Raw genomic sequence first — 17,867 nt, 5'->3', positions numbered from 1 at the left:
CTGGGCTTCAGTGGTGGTCACATGGAGGTACATTTATTAAGACTCACTGAGTAGCTTTTACTTATATGTGCATTTTGGTGCATGTAATTTGTACCTCAGTTGAGAAAGAGTCCAGCGAGATAACACAACCAACAAAACATCTTACATTCAAGACTCCCAGTGCCTCTCGCTGGTGCGGATGTGGAGCAGGTGGGTGGAAGCGGGTGCAGCCGCTTTAGCAAACCGTGTCTGCTGAGTGGACTCGTGACCCAGCAATGCCACTCCTCGGCATCTTCCCACAAAAGGATGATGTGTCCAGCAAGGGTCACCTCCCAGAGTGCTCATAGCAGCTTTACCTGGACACTGCCCGACGTCCACCAGCGTGAGGGGCTGGGCCACTGTGCTTATTCCACTGGAGAGCACAGGCCTTAACCAGGCAAGACGTTGCCGTGCAGGGCTGCCGAGTAACACTGAGCCACGGACCCACGCCATGTGGCCGGAGTGAGCCACTCTGATGATGACTGACCAGGATATTGACTGGGCAAGGCCAGGGGCTGGGAACAGTCTGTTTGGTGGTTACATGCGTGTTACACAGAAATTCATTATGTGAACTTAGAATGTGTGTGCTTCAGTATGTTCTACTCAAGTTAAAAAGGAAAGAACAGGACACAAGGCAAGAAAAGCCCCTGCAAGTGAGGACGGTGGAGCCTGGGCGGCTCAGGAGCCCAGGGAGCGGGGTGTGCGGCAGTGGGGCCACAGGGTCTGCTTCAGCCAAGGGCTGACCCGGGGATGGGCCCTCCAAAGTGGAGCACGTGGGAATGCGGTGGGTTCCAGCCGGGTGCTGTAGAGGGGCCAGGGCAGCCACCATGGGGTAAGAGACGGGCTAAGGGGCACCAGGCTGGCCACAAGAGTTGGGATGGGCTGCTAGAGAGAACAGGTGTGGGCGGTGGGGGGAAGGGCCAGTGGCTATAGCCTGCAGCCTCCTCAGCCCAAGCCTAGACTCAGCCCAAGCCGCAGGCCCAGGCTTGCTGGTGGCTGCAGCCTGAGCCCCCACCCACCACAGACAACGGCCTGTGGGTTCCAGGAACCAGTGTCTGAGTCATACCCAGCTGCAAGCTGGGGCCTCCAGACACTGGGGCCATCACGCCTCAGGGCAGCACCTGAGAGGACTGCGCTCCTGGTGCGGTCCGGGCAGGAGTGGCCTCCAGCCGGCTTCTCAACTCCCCGTGGCCGTGGTGCCAGAAGCGATGCACATGCCCGCCGTGCTGCCCGGGCCCCAGGGAGGAGCAGGACACAACCCTTGGTGTTAGAGACGCACGGCAGCCTTGGCTCACACAGAAATGAGAAATAGAAAACCATTTTATTCGCATGGTTTACATTTACAGTTTATTAGCTAGTCAACATCAACATGCAAAAATAAGCACTAACTACAAACCTCTACAATATGGTTCTCTGTCAACTACGATGGTTCATTTGTTTTGAAAAGTCATCAGTACTTCTCTCAACTGAACGATTAATTTCTGTAATGGATAGTATTTAGACTCTACAGTTATGGAACCATCCGGCAAGGCCTCTGCAGAAACTTGGTCCCGTGGATTTCCACGTTATACATTCTCAAAGCAGGAAGTAAGGCGGCACACGGAGGGTGTGATATCGAACTACGCACGTAGGAACACAGCCCCGCGATGTGGTATCGAAACTACGCACGTACGAACACAGTCCCGCGGACACGGCCCGCGAGGCAGGCGGGCGTCCTCGAAGCCAGCCCCTGACGGTGGCGGCGCCAGGCATTTTGGCAGCAGCTCTCGAATGAAGCCGTGAGTGTCCCTTGTGGCGCGGCATCGCGGGTCACTGCAGGTCAGTCCAGTGCCACTGCCACCTTCCCCGGCCGGGCCAGGGCCAACGGGAGGTGGTGAAGGACCAGCCCGTTCTCCAAGTCTCATCGTTCACAGAAGGAAAGAAACTGAAAACACAGGGAAATCATGGACTCCTATATTTTAAACGTTCTAAAGTTTCCCTCAGTGTTTAGGTCAGTCTTTAAAGAAAAGTTTCCTTCGAAAGTTGAAAGTACTTTTCAGAAGCATCAAATGGTTGACGTGTTACAAAATCCTACCAATCAAAATGCTGTTTTCAAGTACAAACTTATGAAACCTTATTTTCTCTCTTCCTAAGAGTATTTATCGTTGCTCACTCATCTTTGGTCGCAAGAAACAGAAACGCCGCGGCAGGCTGGAGCGCGAGGCAGGAGGAAGGCGCGGCCTCCCCACCCGCTGCAGCCCGTCCCCGAGGCGTGCGCTTGGCGACGTGGGGCCTACATGATGTATACCTTCTCGGCTTGTGAGAAGTGGAAGACTTCTTTGGTTCTTGGGCAAACGACTTTATCATCTTGACGGATAGAAAGCAGAGACTGAAAAATAAAACCGGGAATGCGTTAAGGCAAGCGAATACAACGTAAACAGATTTCCATGGAAAATCCCCACAACGAACCACCAGGGAATCACTCATCCTCTCAGGCAAAGCTGCTTCCCAAAGGCACACCTGCCGAAGAAATCCCGGGGCCACCCCGCCTGTCCTTCCTGCCCCTGATTTCGAATGAAGCTAAGACAGGGTGGGCAAGAGGACAGCCCTGTTCCGATGGCAACGTGTGCCAGCCTGGACCCCCTGCCCTGCCTGCCCCACACAACCCTATTCCGATGGCAGCACGTGCCAGCCTGGCCCCCCTGCCCTGCCCCCCTCACATTGTAGCCGTAGACGTAGCCGTTGGGCAGCATCATGGGCGGGTTGTTCTCGTTCATCACGTCCCCGGAGATCTTGCAGACCAGGCGGGAGTTGGCACAGTGGGCCATGGGCAGGGGCTGCGCCAGCTTGTTCAGGGAGCGGCTGCACACGGGGCAGTCGGGGCTCTTGGAGCTGCCGTCCTCTTTGTAGCACTGTCTGTGCGTCGGGTCAAGGAAGGGTTGGGGACCACCCAGGGTGAGCCGAGCCCCCTGTGGCCACTCTACCCCGGGCTGCATGCCATTCTGGCTATGTGAGCACCGTGCAGACCACATGGGGTATCCTTCAAGGCAAAGGAAGTGCTGCACTTGACAGCTAAACAGCCCCCTGAGGCCTGGGGGAGACAAGAAGCCCGCACCTTCCCGCCCCGGCCTCCTGCGCCAGGACCACATGCACACAGCGGCTCCGTCGCCCACCACCCTCTCCCCCGCCACGCAACCTCTCCAGGCAGGACAAGAGCCACCCAGCAGGGATGTTCTGCTGGCACCTAGGAACAGGCAGTGGGCAAGCACACCAGCCCTCCCCCTCAGAGTTCCACAAAGGGGACAAGGGAGGGGGCCTGAGTCTCATTCATATCCCAGCACAGCCAGGAATCAGCGCAATCCCGAAACACTCACTGCCTTCTGGGCCTGAGTCAGGTCACACGAGAGACATTCACAGGCGGGGACAGAGTCAATCGCAGGTGAGGGCAGAGTCAGTTGTAGGAGGACAGTCACTCACAGGTGGGGGCAGAGTCAGCCACAGGTGGGGATAAAGTCAGTCACAGGTGAGAGCAGAGTCAGGTGCAAGAGAACAGTCAGGGCAGAGTCAGTCACAGGCTGACAGTCACAGGCAGGGGCCGATTCAGTCACAGGCAGGACAGAGTCAGTCACAGGCAGGGACAGAGTCAGTCACAGGCAGGGACAGAGTCACAGGCAGGACAGAGTCAGTCACAGGCAGGGACAGTCAGTCACAGGCAGGACAGAGTCAGTCACACACAGGGGCAGAGTCAGTCACGGGTGGGATGGAGTGAATCACAGGCAGGGACAGAGTGAGTCACAGGCAGGGACAGAGTCAGTCGCTGGCTAGGAGAGTCAGTCACAGGTAGGGGCAGAGTCACAGGCAGGACAGAGTCCATCACAGGCAGGGAAGAGTCAGTCGCTGGCTGGGAGTCAGGCACAGGCAGGGACAGTCAGGCACAGGCAGGGGCAGACTCACAGGCAGGACAGTCAGTCACAGGCAGGGGCAGCGTCAGTCACAGGCAGGGACAGAGTCAGTCACAGATGAGACAGAGGCAGGGACAGAGTCAGTCACAGGCAGGAGCAGAGTCAGTCACAGGCGGGGACAGACTCAGTCGCAGGCGTGGGCAGAGTCAGTCACAGGCAGGAGCGGAGTCAGTCACAGGTAGGGACAGACTCAGTTGCAGGCGTGGGCAGAGTCAGTCACAGGCAGGATGGAGTCAGTCACAGGCTGGGAGAGTCAGTCACAGGCCGAGGCACAGTCAGTCACAGGCGGGACAGAGTCAGTCACAGGCGAGGACAGAGTCACAGGCAGCATGGAGTCAGTTGCAGGCAGGGACAGACTCAGTCGCAGGCAGGGGCAGAGTCTGTCACAGGCAGGAAGAAGTCAGTTGCAGGTGGGACAGTCAGTTACAGGAAGGAATCAGTCAAAGGGGGACAGAGTCAGTCACAGGCAGGGCCACAGTGAGTCGCAGGTGGGGACAGAGTCAGTCGCAGGTGGGAAGAAGTCAGTTGCAGGTGGGACACAGTCAGTCACAGGAAGGAATGAGTCACAGGCAGGACAGAGTCAGTCACAGGTGGGGACAGAGTCAGCCGCAGGCAGGAGCAGTGAGTCACAGGCAGGAACTGAGTGAGTCACAGGTGGGACAGAGTCACAGGCAGGGCGGAGTCAGTCACAGGCAGGCGCAGAGTCAGTCGCAGGCAGGGGCAGAGTCACAGGCAGACAGAGTCGGTCACAGGCGGGACAGTCAGTCACAGGTGGGACAGAATCAGTCACAGGCGGGGGCCAAGTCAGTCACAGGCAAGGTTCTTGGTAATCACATGGGGAAACTATTCTGAATGGTAATCTCCCAGCCGCCAGAACACATCAGAGTCAGGCTTTTAGATCAATGCTCGGTGCCCATGGCAGCATCTGAGATGACGAGAGAGAGAGAGGAAGGGCGCCACTTCCCAGAGTGAAGGCTGTGCGACGCATCCAAGGCCCCTCAACACGGCCCCACCTCGACCATCTAGACACTGTGCAGGTGCAGCACGCAGAAGCCTGGGTCTGTCTGTGGTGGGAGGACAAGGGTGGCAAGGTGCAGGGTCAGTGTGTCAAAACGTGACCGAAGACGGGAACCCCAGGCTAAGCCGCACTGTGCACAGGAGGCAGGATACGGTGTCTTGATGGCTGAGAGGCCAGCCTGCAGGGTGAGGGTGAACACAGAGTTGTTTCCCAGCTGGTGTAGTCGGTAGTTGTCGTACCGGAACTGCTGGATCAGCATCCGCCACCGTGCAGGGTCCAGGAGGTCCTGGAAGACAGAGGGCAGAGGGTGCTGGGGATGCTCCCAGGGAAGCTCCTGGGACAGCTTAAAAATGTGGGCCATGGTGGGGCAGGTGCCATCGGCCCACAGCCATCCCCCAATGACCCACACACTCTGTGCTAAGGGTCAGCACAAAGCATAACTCCCTCAAGTGTTGACTGAAACACACAGTGGGGTGAGTGGACTTAACTCTGATTTCAACACACTGCAGGATGAGTGCTGACTTAACTCTGGTTTAAACATGCTGTAGGGCCAGTGCTGACTTAACTCTCTGATTCCATCACGCTGCAGGATGAGTGCTGACTTAACTGATTTCAACACGCTATAGGGCCAGTGCTGACTTAACTCTCTGATTGCAACACACTGCAAGGCCGGTGCTGACTTAACTCTGATTTCAACATGCTGACGGATGAGTGCTGACTTAACTTTGATTTCAACACACTGCGGGGTGACTGCTGACTTCTCTGATTTCAACATGCTACAGGGCCAGTGCTGACTTAACTCTGATTTCGACATGCTGCAGGATGAGTACTGACTTAACTCTGATTTTACCACACTGACGAATGAGTGCTGACTTAACTGATATCAACACACTGCAGGATGAGTGCTGACTTAACTCTGATTTCAACACGCTGTGTGGCCAGTGCTGACTTAACTCTCTGATTTCAACACGATGCGGGACAAGGGCTGACTTAACTCTGATTTCAACACACTGCGGGATGAGTGATGACTTAACTCTCTGATTTTGACATGCTGCAAGGCCAGTGCTGATCTAACTCTGATTTCAACACGCTGAGGGATGAGTGCTGACTTAGCTCTGATGTCAACACGCTGTGGGATGAGTGATGACTTAACTCTGACTTCAACATGCTGCGGGATGAATGCTGACTTAACTCTGATTTCAACACGCTGCAGGGCCAGTGCTGACTTAACGCTGCGATTTCAACACACCGTGGGGCCAGTGCTAACTCTGTGGTTTCAGCACACTGTAGGGCCAGTGCTGACTTAACTCTGTGATTTCAACAAGCTGCGGGGCCGGTGCTGACTTAACTCTGCTGCACACTGTGACAAAAATGGACTCACAGAGTTGGAAGCACAGCTCAGTGCAGAGAGCACCTCAGAGCATTAGGTGTAAAAACTTACTTTAGAGAAATCATGTATAAAACGGAAAATAGCCAGTCCATGTTAGGTTAAAGCATCACAGAACAGAAAATTAAACCTCATTAATGTCTGTCCCTAAATAACCTCAGGTTTAGACTTGGAGAGAGAGCATGTGTGAGCACAGGAGAGAAAAACCTTTAAATCAACCCAGAAAGGCCGCTCAGCCTCTAGCGCGGGGGGAGACGGCCACACCTGGAGGGAGGGCAGGTGGTCATCAGGGGACGTCACCCGTCAGTCTCCATAAGCTTCTCAGTCTCAGTTTAGGGTAAATGCCACACTTAAATCCAACATTTTGAAAGGCTGCTTTTAATCTCATTTTTATATAAAAATCAAAGTCTACAACAGAGGAAGCCCACAGTCCAGAAGGTCCTCACTGAGAAGGAACAGCTCCTGGCACCCTCACTCCCCAGGACCAGTTGCCTCTGGGGCTCTGGCAGCTTCCGCCATTCTCTGAACAAAACGCTTCCTCCTGTTTCTTGCCTGACCCATGGCAACGGGGCCCATGTTCTTGCCACGAGACATGGTTTTGCCCCCTGAATCTGGCAACTGATGAGCCTTGGGGCTAGTACTGCCTGCCTCCCTCTTTACCGCACTGCAGGGCTGCGTCCGGCGAGAGGTGCACGCTCCACCTGGCCTAGGCCCAAAGTCTCAGCCCCCCGTATGTGTCAGCCTTTCTTGCATTTCTAACAAAATCCTCTCCAGAGCAAGCGACAGAAACAAGGTGCCAACTGACAATCTGGGAAGCTTAGACTCCACCCCCGAAGATCCTCTTGACCTAATGATGGTTTATTACGAGATGTCCCAAACGCCTGAGATCCAGGAGAATTCAGGCTGAGAAAGCTTCCAGCAGCTTTCAGAAGGCAGCAGGTCTAGGTCTGCCCAGGGCTTTGCAGTCCCTACAGGGTGGTGGGTGGGGGCTGCTGGGAAACACCCCTGCCTCTGACAGAGACCGGCGCCAGGCTCAAAGAACAAACTGTCAACTCCAGGAGGTTTCATCCGCTTCCCCCTTTTCCAGGAACTGAAACTGTTCCCAGCGTTGATGAGCACAGGGGTGGGCATGGGGGTGAGCACACGGTGGGCATGGGGTGGTTGCAAGGGTGGGTACACAGTGGGCACAGGGGTGGGTGCAGGGGTGGGCACACGGTGGGCATGCGGGTGGGTGCAGGGGTGGGTACACAGTGGGCACGGCGGTGGGTGCAGGGGTGGGCACACGGGCATGGGGGTGGGTGCAGGGGTGGGTACACAGTGGGCATGGGAGTGGGTGCAGGGGTGAGCACACGGGCATGTGAGTGGGTGCAGGGGTGGGTACACAGTGGGCACAGAGGTGGGTGCAGGGGTGGGCACACGGGCATGTGAGGGGGTGCAGGGGTGGGTACACAGTGGGCACAGAGGTGGGTGCAGGGGTGGGCACACAGCACGGGGTGGGTGCAGGGGTGGGCACACGGTGGGGGCAGGGTGGGTGCAGGGGTGGGCATGGGTGCAGAGCGGAGCCACTCACCCGGGAGCAGCTGGCTGCTGGGTTGGGTCCAGGTCTGAGCACAGGGTGCTGGTTAGTGATGGCAGAACCCCCACCCCTACCCCAGTGACCACGGAGACTTGGAGGCTCCAATATGTACAGGTAAAATACAAAACGTCGCACGAGGACCATGGAAACCACAGAAGATGGTGCAGCCTAACACCTGACTCGGGCTGCAGACAAAGGAGAACCAGGGAACAGGGCAAGGAAGCTGGGCCCCGGCTGAACACGCCAGGCTTAAAAGCTTCCTGAATCTTTCTCATTCAACTTTTTTTTTGGAGACAGGGTCCCGCTCTGTCACCCAGGCTGGAGTGCAGTGGCACAATCTCGGCTCACTGCAGCCTCAACCTTCTGGGCTCAAGTTATCCTCCCACCTCAGCCTCCTGGGTAGCTGGACTACAGGCAGGTGCTACCATGCCCAGCTAATTTACAAAAAAATTTTTTTTGTAGAGACGGGGTGTCACTATGTTGCCCAGGCTGGTCCCAAACTCCTGGGCTCAAGTGATCCTCCCACCTCAGCCTCCCAAAGTGCTGGGATTCCAGGGGTGAGCCGCCACACACAGCCCTGATTCAAAATTCTTACGAGCAAAATGGGAATTGAACAAGAAAAGCCTGTCTTGGCAGGCTGGACAGGCCGTGTGGCTGGGACAGGGCCCTCACGTCCTGCCCCGTGTATGGCAGCAGTTACAGACCAGAGACACACCTTGCATCCCCACCCCATCACGACACCGACCCGCGGACGCAGGTCCTACCTTGTACGGGGAGATGTGCGTGTCGGGCGGGAAGGCCAGCATGCCCATGGCCTGGCGCACCTCGTCCAGCTGGCTCCCTTCTGCTTGGCTGAAGTGCTTTCTCGCGTGTCTAAAAAACAACATTTTGGCACATGTAAGTTTGCGTTTTTATTTTAATTTTTAGAGACAGGGTCTTACTCTGTCACCCAGGCTGGAGTGCAGTGGCACAGTCACAGCTCACTGTAGTCTCGAACTCCCGGGCTCAGGCGATCCTCCCAGGAAGCTGAGACCGCAGATGTGCGGCACCACGCCCAGCTAATGTAAAAAACGTCTTATTAGAGACAGAGTCTCGCTGTGTTGCCCAGGCTGGTCTCCAGCTCCTGGGCTCAAGCCATCTTCGTGCCCCAGCCTCCCAAAGTGCTGGGATTATAGGCATGACCCACTGTACCCGGCCTGCATTCTTAAGTTGAAAAATCTGAGCTAACAGCGTTTATGTCAGAGTCTAGGTACAAAGTAATCGCCTCACTCCAAGCCGACCTGCTGAGTGGGGCTGGGATGGCAGGAGGTGCAGCTCACCTGAGGCTGGAGAAGCAGCTACCAGACACTCCTTCCCCCAGGGACAGGGCACCCAAGCCACACACACAACCCACGGAAAACACCAGAACTGCAAATGGCACCTGCCCCTCAGGCCTCTCCAAAGCGATTCTGGTTTACAAGGAACCCAAACCTTAAGGACTCCCACTGACCCTGGATGCTTGCCTCCGTGGCCCCTATGGCCCCAGTGGACCCAGCGGACCAAGAATGTGTAGTCTGCTCGACTGCAGTCCTTGCTGTTCGGCAGTGACACCCAGCACAACCTTCCAAAGAACAGCCTCCCTCAGCCCACAGGCTGGACTCCCTGCAGATCCGGCCCAGCCCTCTCAGCCCTGAGCCTGCCACACACCACATGCAGCCACAATGTTTCCTGAGCCAACTCTGCAAGATGCACACAGGCCCGCTCCAGGACAGAACCCCACTCCAGTCTGTGGCTAGACAACTAAGAAACCAAAGCAGAACACGACAGGCCCCTTTCGAGCTGATCAAGAGGGCACCTGCTCACCCCAAGGGCCCCCATTCCATGCCCCCCCACACACACAGGGTCACCGTCCCTCTGGCTGTCCTGAGGACCTGCACCCCCATGTCCCGACCCTCACATGGGCCCCTGTGCACCCCACGTCCTCAGCCCTCAAGGCCCCTCCCCCAAAGCGACCCCAATGCACAGAACCTCAAGTCCCACGTATGAGTCAGCCCTGTGCTGTCCAGAACAAGGCATGTACCCAGGAACACGGGGCTGAGGAGGTGCTGGGTGCTCACGGTGGCCTCGGAGAAGAGGCAGTGACTGGCAGAGACTGGAGTTAGCGCAGGAGGTGCCCCCGCAGCCCCTTGATGGATGGCACGGTGACCATGTGGTGGAGGCACCACGAGGGGAGCCTGGGGCAGCAGGGAGCGGGGGGTGCCCAGGCTTGGGACCCAGCCTGGAGAGTCCACACGGCCAACCCCGCAGGACATATGCAGGGACTGGGAGTCGGGGGTGAGTCCACACGGTCGACCCCGCAGGGTGCATGTACAGGGGCTGGGGATGGCCATCCGAGATTCCAGTGCCTGTGCATCTCCCTCCTGGAGTGTGTGGGGGGGTGTGTCTGAGTCCACGAAGAGCCCCACCCAACCCCCTCATTCCATCTCTGGAGACAAGTCACCCTTCGTCCTACGCCAAGACGTGCCCAGAACACGGCCCACCAGGGCTGTTTCATTCAACGGGCATCTCACCTCCTCCCAGAGCTGCTGAAGAGGGAATTTAATCTCTGTGGTTGTATCTATGAGATCTCATTTGCGTGACCTGGTTTACGCATCTTATCTCACTATCAATCAAACCCCAGACGGGTGAGGCCAGACTTCCCTGACCAGGCCCTGGCACCTGGAGACCCACTCCCAAGACGGCCCCAGCAGAGGACGTAGCTCACTCCGCGCCTGCCCCCGAGCACCGGGGTGTTGTTTGCCACGCCTGCCCCACTGGGTGCGGAGGCTTCAGCGCAGCACACGTCTGCGTGGGGGAGGAAGGACACGCACTTCCTGGGACCTGCCTGCTCCTCCGTAACAGACAAGGCCGTAGAGGGCACAGCTCTGAGCTCGGCTCCAGACATGATGAGGCGTAGGCCCTGCGAGTCTCCAGGGCAGATTCTACCCAGAGTGGGGTAAACACAGGCAAACAGACCCCACCCAGAGCAGGGGGGACACAGGCAAACAGACCCCACCCAGAGTGGGGCAAACACAGGGAAACAAACCCCACCCAGAGCGGGGGGGAAACAGGCAAACAGACCCCACCCAGAGTGGGGAGAACACCAGCAAACAGACCCTTCGCGGAGCCAGCTGCCAGCCAGATGAAGACACCTGTGACAGGAGGGGCTGCAGGGAGGACTCCAGGATGGACATGTTTTGTTCTCAGACTCCTGGGCTGACACTGGCCGGGGCCCTCAAGGAGACGGAGGCTGACTCGGGATGGAAGCAGGCTGCGGCCGGACAGAGGCCAGAGACACAGGCACCGAGGCTGCACAGAGGAGGCCAGAGCAGAGCAGGAGCCCCTCCTCCTGACAAGGCGCCCCGGCCGTGTCCCCGGAACGCTCACACGCCGCTCTCCATTGGGCTGGGTCCTGAGACCCCCGCTTTAGCCCTCTCAGGCACAGAAGGGCAGTGAGCTCCCCTGCCGCAGGGCCTGGCTCACTTGTGCGTGAAAACGAGGCCTGATCTGCCACCATGCATCCAGGTTGGCATCAGGAGCCAGAGCAGGACCCTGGGCCTCCAGGGCCCACGCAAGGACAGGGTCTCGCCGCAGTTCTGCTGTGCGTTGTGGGGACCACCCTCAGCACCTCATCACGGGACGCCCACTTCTCCGAATCAGCCCTCTGTGGAACACTCGGCCACCCAGCCCGCTGCAGGTGGATATGGAGTCGGGCCGGGTTTCTGTGGGCACGGACAGGCAGCCCCTCCTGGCAAACACACCTGCTGGGCACTCGCCCAGGAGCTTTGGGCCCGCCCCAAACAGCAACTCAAGCGTCACCGCGAGGCTTGGCTGCTCAGGAACCTCCACAGAAGTGAGTGAGATGACCCAGCACTGAAGGAGCAGCCCTGCCCTGAGACAGGGTGAGCACGACTGGCCGACACTGCCCAGGCCAGGCACCCACTGCTGCCTGACGATGCCCACTCTGGAGAGCCAGTGGGAAGCCAGCGGACAGCCTCTCTTGCTTTGCAGATGCCGTGCACCCTAACTGGGCTGAGCCACAGTGACAGCCAGCATCCCCTCCTCAGGCCTGACTGCCAGGGCGCCGCTGGCCTCAGCACACTGCACAGCACCCTTGTGTTGGAGACAGGCCAGGGACCCCAGAGTGCCCTCGCCACACGCTGTCAACACTCCCCAATGACCCTGAGGGACATTCCCAAGCTCAGGGCACTTGGAGCCACCTGAGGACCACACGTCAGAGACACGCCCAAACTACAGAGGCTGGCGGCACTTTCCTGCGTGGAAAGGGGCTACCGGGAGTCATGTTTTACGCGGATGGTCGGGACGTCAAACTGGTTCCCCTGGCAGCCATGGGGGTCTGGGTGCCCACCTGGGGCCACACTTTGGTGGGGGCCCTGTCAGGCTCCAGGCCTCACTCCCCAAGTCCCATTCAGGAACAGTGGGAGAAGCAGCCACCTGAGTGGGCAGGGGTCAGACTCAAGACCCAGGGGACATCCCAGGACCCAGAACACGACAGGAAGGGCTGGCGGGGGCCGCAGCCGAACATCCTGCCCTCCCTCGATTTGCCGCACGACCGCGATGCCTACCTCACGGCGTCCAGTCTCTTATTCTGCCGGATGAGTTCAATGAACTCCTGGATTCTGAGGCTGAACTCCAGGCAGCTCTGAAGGCAAAGACAAGACGAGGCTTAGACAGCACATCCCACAGAGCCCGGGTGCCCGGGTGCCGCACCCACACGTCCACCAGCAGACCCCACAACCAAAGCTCTGAAACCCTCTCTCACAGGCACCAGGAAGGCAGGGCTGAGGCTGAAGCTGCCACTACAACCTGCGGCTGACTTTCCGGGGACCACGGGTCCTGAACGTGAGTCCCGCCCCTGCTCCTGCAGCTGCGCTGACTTTCCGGGGGGCACGGGTCCTGAACGTGAGTCCCGCCCCTGCTCCTGCAGCTGCGCTGACTTTCCGGGGACCACAGGTCCTGAACGTGAGTCCCGCCCCTGCTCCTGCAGCTGCGCTGACTTTCCGGGGACCACGGGTCCTGAACGTGAGTCCCGCCCCTGCTCCTGCAGCTGTGGCTGACTTTCCGGGGACCACGGGTCCTGAACGTGAGTCCCGCCCCTGCTCCTGCAGCTGCGCTGACTTTCCGGGGACCACGGGTCCTGAACGTGAGTCCCGCCCCTGCTCCTGCACCTGCGGCTGACTTTCCGGGGACCACAGGACCTGAACGTGAGTCCCGCCCCTGCTCCTGCACCTGCGGCTGACTTTCCGGGGACCACAGGACCTGAACGTGAGTCCCGCCCCTGCTCCTGCAGCTGCGGCTGACTTTCCGGGGACCACGGGTCCTGAACGTGAGTCCCGCCCCTGCTCCTGCAGCTGCGGCTGACTTTCCGGGGACCACGGGTCCTGAACGTGAGTCCCGCCCCTGCTCCTGCAGCTGCGCTGACTTTCCGGGGGGCACGGGTCCTGAACGTGAGTCCCGCCCCTGCTCCTGCACCTGCGGCTGACTTTCCGGGGGGCACAGGTCCTGAACGTGAGTCCCGCCCCTGCTCCTGCAGCTGCGCTGACTTTCCGGGGGGCACAGGTCCTGAACGTGAGTCCCGCCCCTGCTCCTGCAGCTGCGCTGACTTTCCGGGGACCACAGGACCTGAACGTGAGTCCCGCCCCTGCTCCTGCAGCTGCGGCTGACTTTCCGGGGGGCACGGGTCCTGAACGTGAGTCCCGCCCCTGCTCCTGCAGCTGCGGTGGGGCGTGCAGCCGCCCAGCATTTCAACTCGAAGGCCGGGGCACTCAGGGTGCTCCCGGGAGCGCAGGCCTGGGAGACGCTGGGAGGGCAGAGCAGCAGGTGCGGCCGCTGGACCAAAGGCACCAACCCCTCTGCAAGGACAAAGCAGCTTCCTGGCTCCTGCCCTGAGGCCCCTGCTTCCTCCTTTACACCCCCACCGGGCCTCTGGACCCATCTGTCCCGAGTGTAGACTGGGTGCTGGCTTGAGCCTGGGGCTGTTCTGGGAGAACGTGGGCAAGTCCTGTCCTGAGGCACTGAGGCCCAGGGCGGGGAGGAGACAGTGACCACACATGGGGGTGCTGGGTGGTGCCTCACAGGAGCATGAGGCAGAGAAGCAAGCTTGGAGCAGGCAGGACCCAGGGCAGCAGGGCAGGGAGCGCCTGTGCCGAGGTTATGGACGGGGGACCACACAGACACCGGGTGAGAACACGGCCGGCAGAAGCCAGGGCCAGCGCTGAGGCCCCAGGCAGGTGGCACATGGAACGGAGGCCTGGCCCAGGGGACACTGAGGTCCTGGGTGGCTGCGAGGCCAAGGGGCGGCTCCCGTGAAGGGAGGGTGCTTCCAGGATGTGTGGGAGACGGAAAGAGGCCGGGTCGGGGCTGCTGGCTGACAGCAGCATGCCTGAGGCGGGGGCTGGGACGGAAGCTCCTGCAGGACCAAGTCCCACATGCGTCTGCCTCTGAGTCGCTCACGTGCAGCTAAGGGAAACCCACGGAAGCCCAACCCTCACTCTGAAATCTCAGCAACCTCAGTCCAGTGTGGGCCGAGACTTGTGGCTGGGGTGGGAGCAGCGGCAACATCGACCAAAGTCATCCAAGACGAGACGCGGATGCTACAGAAGGGCCATGTCCGTCTAAACCGTAAGATCTTCTGTGTGATTTCAGGACATTCTCGGGGCTTCACCCCGCAAACAGGATATAGGCGGGGGCACCACGGAGCAAGTCTTGGGCTGGGGCCACATTTGTCACTCTGAGTTCACGTGGTCTGGATCTCAGGATGGCACGAACAGAAACTCTACGTGGCAAATGAATCCACCCCGGATCACTGTATTTAAGTCGAAGCTCATCACTTCCATTTCCCAGAGCTTTTCCCACTGAGCTTTCTGAGGGGCCACCTGTGCTCCAGCCCACCCTGCCTGCCTGCCTTGCTGCCCCGACACACAGAGCACCCACAGCAGTGGCTCCGTGTGGGCGTGGGGAGGGGTTGCCCAGACCCGGGGGCCAGCCAAGGCGCCGAGAGCCACCTGCCTTCCAGGGTGGGGTTCAGAGGGGCTCAGGTCCCTGCCCTGCTGCCCCTGTCCTGTGCCCTCAGCCCCTCACCGCCCTGTGTCCCTAGACAGACAGGTCAACAGGCTGTACGCAGAACTCACAGGCTTGCTCCAAACTGGGGCAGGAGGACTGTCTCTGACCCCAGCAGTGGCATAGGCTCTGGGCGGGGGGTGCCAGGCTTGGTACAAACCAGCCCAGAGGCACGAGGTCACTGCAGGGTCCCCAGTCCCCACCCCACTAATCAGTAGACAGACTTCGGTCAGCACTCCACTCCCTTCAGAGCCAGCCCGGCCGGAGAGCAAGGGAAGGGCCAGTGGGAAAAGACAGAGGCTCCCCACCAGGGCCCCACCTGCCTCCCACGGGCCGCCTGATGGCTGCCGTGTCCAGAGCAGGCGAGTGCTGGGGCTCCGTCTAAAGGCAGGAAGCAGCTGCCGAGGGGGTGCTCTAGAAGACCAGGACTCTGCGCCCACTCTAGGTTACCGCTTCACACAGTGGACACCTCAAACCTGCTTTTCAATGACACCTTTTGCTCTAGTAGGTTACTTTCAATTGGTCCACTAACACATAAGTGTGTCTATGTCGTGAAACTTAGGTATTCAGACCCAAATCGAAAACACCGAGTCTACGCTGTCCCACACAGCATGGAGCGCCAAGGCTGTGCCCACCCTGAGACAGGCGCCCACACTCATGGCTCTATGTGGCTTTCGCACAGACGTGAGGCACACAAATCACTGGGTCTTCAGGGCCACTTGCCCACCCAGGCCTGCGGAATCCATTTCCCAGCCAGGTCAAACTTGGGCCTCAAGTTTCTTTGCCCATCGAGGCTCTCGTGGCTGGTCCGAGGGACCCATGAGGGCACCGTCTGGCTCCTCCCTGTCTCCCCACATGCTCCCTGGCGTGTGTGCACATGTGAGCAGACTGCACAGACAGCCATGTACCCCGCCTGGCTCAGTTGCATCTCATACCGGGCATGTTTTCGTGTCATTTGGAGTCTTCAGGGTTCATTTCTGGACAGCATCCAAACATGGATTCAGGCCCCATCCAGTCTCAACTTCATCCAACACCAGGCACGCTCATCCAATCTCAACTCATCCAACACCAGGCATGCTCATCCGCCAGGCATCCAATCTCAATTTCATCCAACACCAGACACACTCATCCGCCAGGCATCCAATCTCAAATCATTCAACACATATCTCAAATTTATCCAATACCACGCACACTCGTCCCCCAGGCACGCATTCAGGGCCCCAACTCCTGGCCCTGCCTGTCGCCACAGCAGCTTCAGACAAGTCGTGTGCCTGCAGCAAGCCCCCAACACCCTCCAGCAACACTGTCTGGTAGGTAACCAGGGCTTGCAGAAATATCCTGGCAGCACCAAGAACCTATCATCCCTCTGAGGTCCACATGAAACAGCCCCGGCAGAGTTCCCACCGTGAGGCGTGTGCCGGCTCTCTGGGAGGGAGTGTGGAGCTGGCACTGTGTGGTGGGGCCGTGGGTTACATACCAATTCTGGCTTTCCTTTCAGGGTTTCCACACCAACATCCTTACTCTCTTAAGGGGAGCCACTGGCCGCTCCGCTTTTTCACCCCGTCTTTGCTTCGTGCTTGTTTTGGTGGCCCTGAGTGGCAGTGTGTCACTCCTGGCTGGTAACTGTGTGCACCCTGCCAAACTCAGCCAGGGTGGGGTTAAAGCAGTGCTCAGTTTAGAAAACAGAAGAGTTTTGCTGATGGAGGCAGAGGTGTTAATATAAAACATTTCTGCAAGCCCCTAGGGTGACAATGCCTTTTAATAAGCAGGTTTAAATTCTGTCATTTAACAGTCCATTTTTTAAGCCTCTTTTGGTCTCTAGAAAAGTGGGTACTTGGCCGGGCACAGTGGCTCACGCCTGTAATCCCAGTACTTTGGGAGGTTGAGGCAGGCAGATCACAAGGTCAGGAGATTGAGACCATCCTGGCCAATGTGGGGAAATCCCATGTCTACTAAAAATACAAGAATTAGCTGGGCATGGCGGCACGTGCCTGTAATCCCAGCTACTCAGGAGGCCGAGGCAAGAGAATCGTTTAAAGACGGAGGCAGACATTGCAGTGAGCCAAGATTGCGCCACTGCACTCCAGCCTGGCGACAAAGCAAGATTCTGTCTCAAAAAAAAAAAAAAAAGAAAAAGAAAAGTGGGTATTCGTGAACAATATCACAGCCCAGAGCTCTGCAGCGTCGCAGATGGAGAATGGCTTTCCGACCAGCTTTTCTGTGTCTGTAACTGACTGCAGGGAGCCACGGAGCAGCCCCCATGGAGCAGGACTGATGTGTCTCTGGGCTCCGAGCCCAGAGCCCCAAACATGCTATGTACACGTGGTCAGCCTCCCGTAACCGATCCCTCTGAGCCTCATGCCAGGTGTATGCAAACTGCAATGCCAAATGAGGTGCACTTTTCCAGATTTTAGCCTAAAAGTGTAACACAACCACCAAAAAAACTCCCAAACCCAACCCCCACCTTACAAACCAAAACCAAACTACTGTGAACCACCAGGCGAGGGGGTGCTGGCTGCAGGGCGGGTGGCGCGGCCTCGGCCCCGACCCACCCCACCCCAACCCGGGAGTCTGTGCACCTTCATCTTCCGCAGCCGGGACTTGTTGTCATGGCACCAGGCCAGGCAGGTGGCCGTCTCACGCCTCTCCAGGGACTCCTCCACCTCTTTGGCCGTCAGGAACATCTCAATATTCACTAGGTCCTTAGAGGAAGGAAGCAGCTCCTGGTCAGAATGTGCTGGCTCAAGGCCCCCACGCCACCCTCCCGCACTCCGGCCTCCATGAGGCAGGGCCCAGCACCAGCCACCACTCGAGATGCATCTCCAGTCC

At 58.5% G+C, this 17,867-nt stretch overlaps 1 protein-coding gene across 20 annotated transcripts in view; it reads right to left on the bottom strand.

The window, feature by feature from the left end:
* Positions 1 to 1,320: 1,320 nt before the first annotated feature.
* Positions 1,321 to 17,867, bottom strand: part of MAEA (macrophage erythroblast attacher, E3 ubiquitin ligase) — a 50,838-nt gene continuing 34,291 nt past the window's right edge. For 8 of the 20 annotated variants that reach the window (XM_074039206.1, XM_074039199.1, XM_074039205.1 and 5 more), the window contains 6 exons: positions 17,618 to 17,740; positions 12,545 to 12,621; positions 8,705 to 8,813; positions 5,130 to 5,263; positions 2,718 to 2,913; positions 1,321 to 2,386 (listed from right to left, as the gene is read on the bottom strand). In XM_074039206.1, the coding sequence (XP_073895307.1) occupies positions 2,291 to 2,386; positions 2,718 to 2,913; positions 5,130 to 5,263; positions 8,705 to 8,813; positions 12,545 to 12,621; positions 17,618 to 17,740 (735 nt within the window). In that variant the 3' untranslated portion in view covers positions 1,321 to 2,290. The remainder of the gene's footprint in view (positions 2,387 to 2,717; positions 2,914 to 5,129; positions 5,264 to 8,704; positions 8,814 to 12,544; positions 12,622 to 17,617; positions 17,741 to 17,867) is intronic. The other 12 variants (XM_074039208.1, XM_074039201.1, XM_074039202.1 and 9 more) reach the window with 4 other exon arrangements.

Source organism: Macaca fascicularis, chromosome 5, assembly GCF_037993035.2.
Source record: "Macaca fascicularis isolate 582-1 chromosome 5, T2T-MFA8v1.1".
Lineage (NCBI taxonomy): Eukaryota > Metazoa > Chordata > Mammalia > Primates > Cercopithecidae > Macaca > Macaca fascicularis.
The sequence above is the reverse complement of the archived record's forward strand: the minus strand, read 5'-3'. Positions and strand labels throughout refer to the sequence as shown.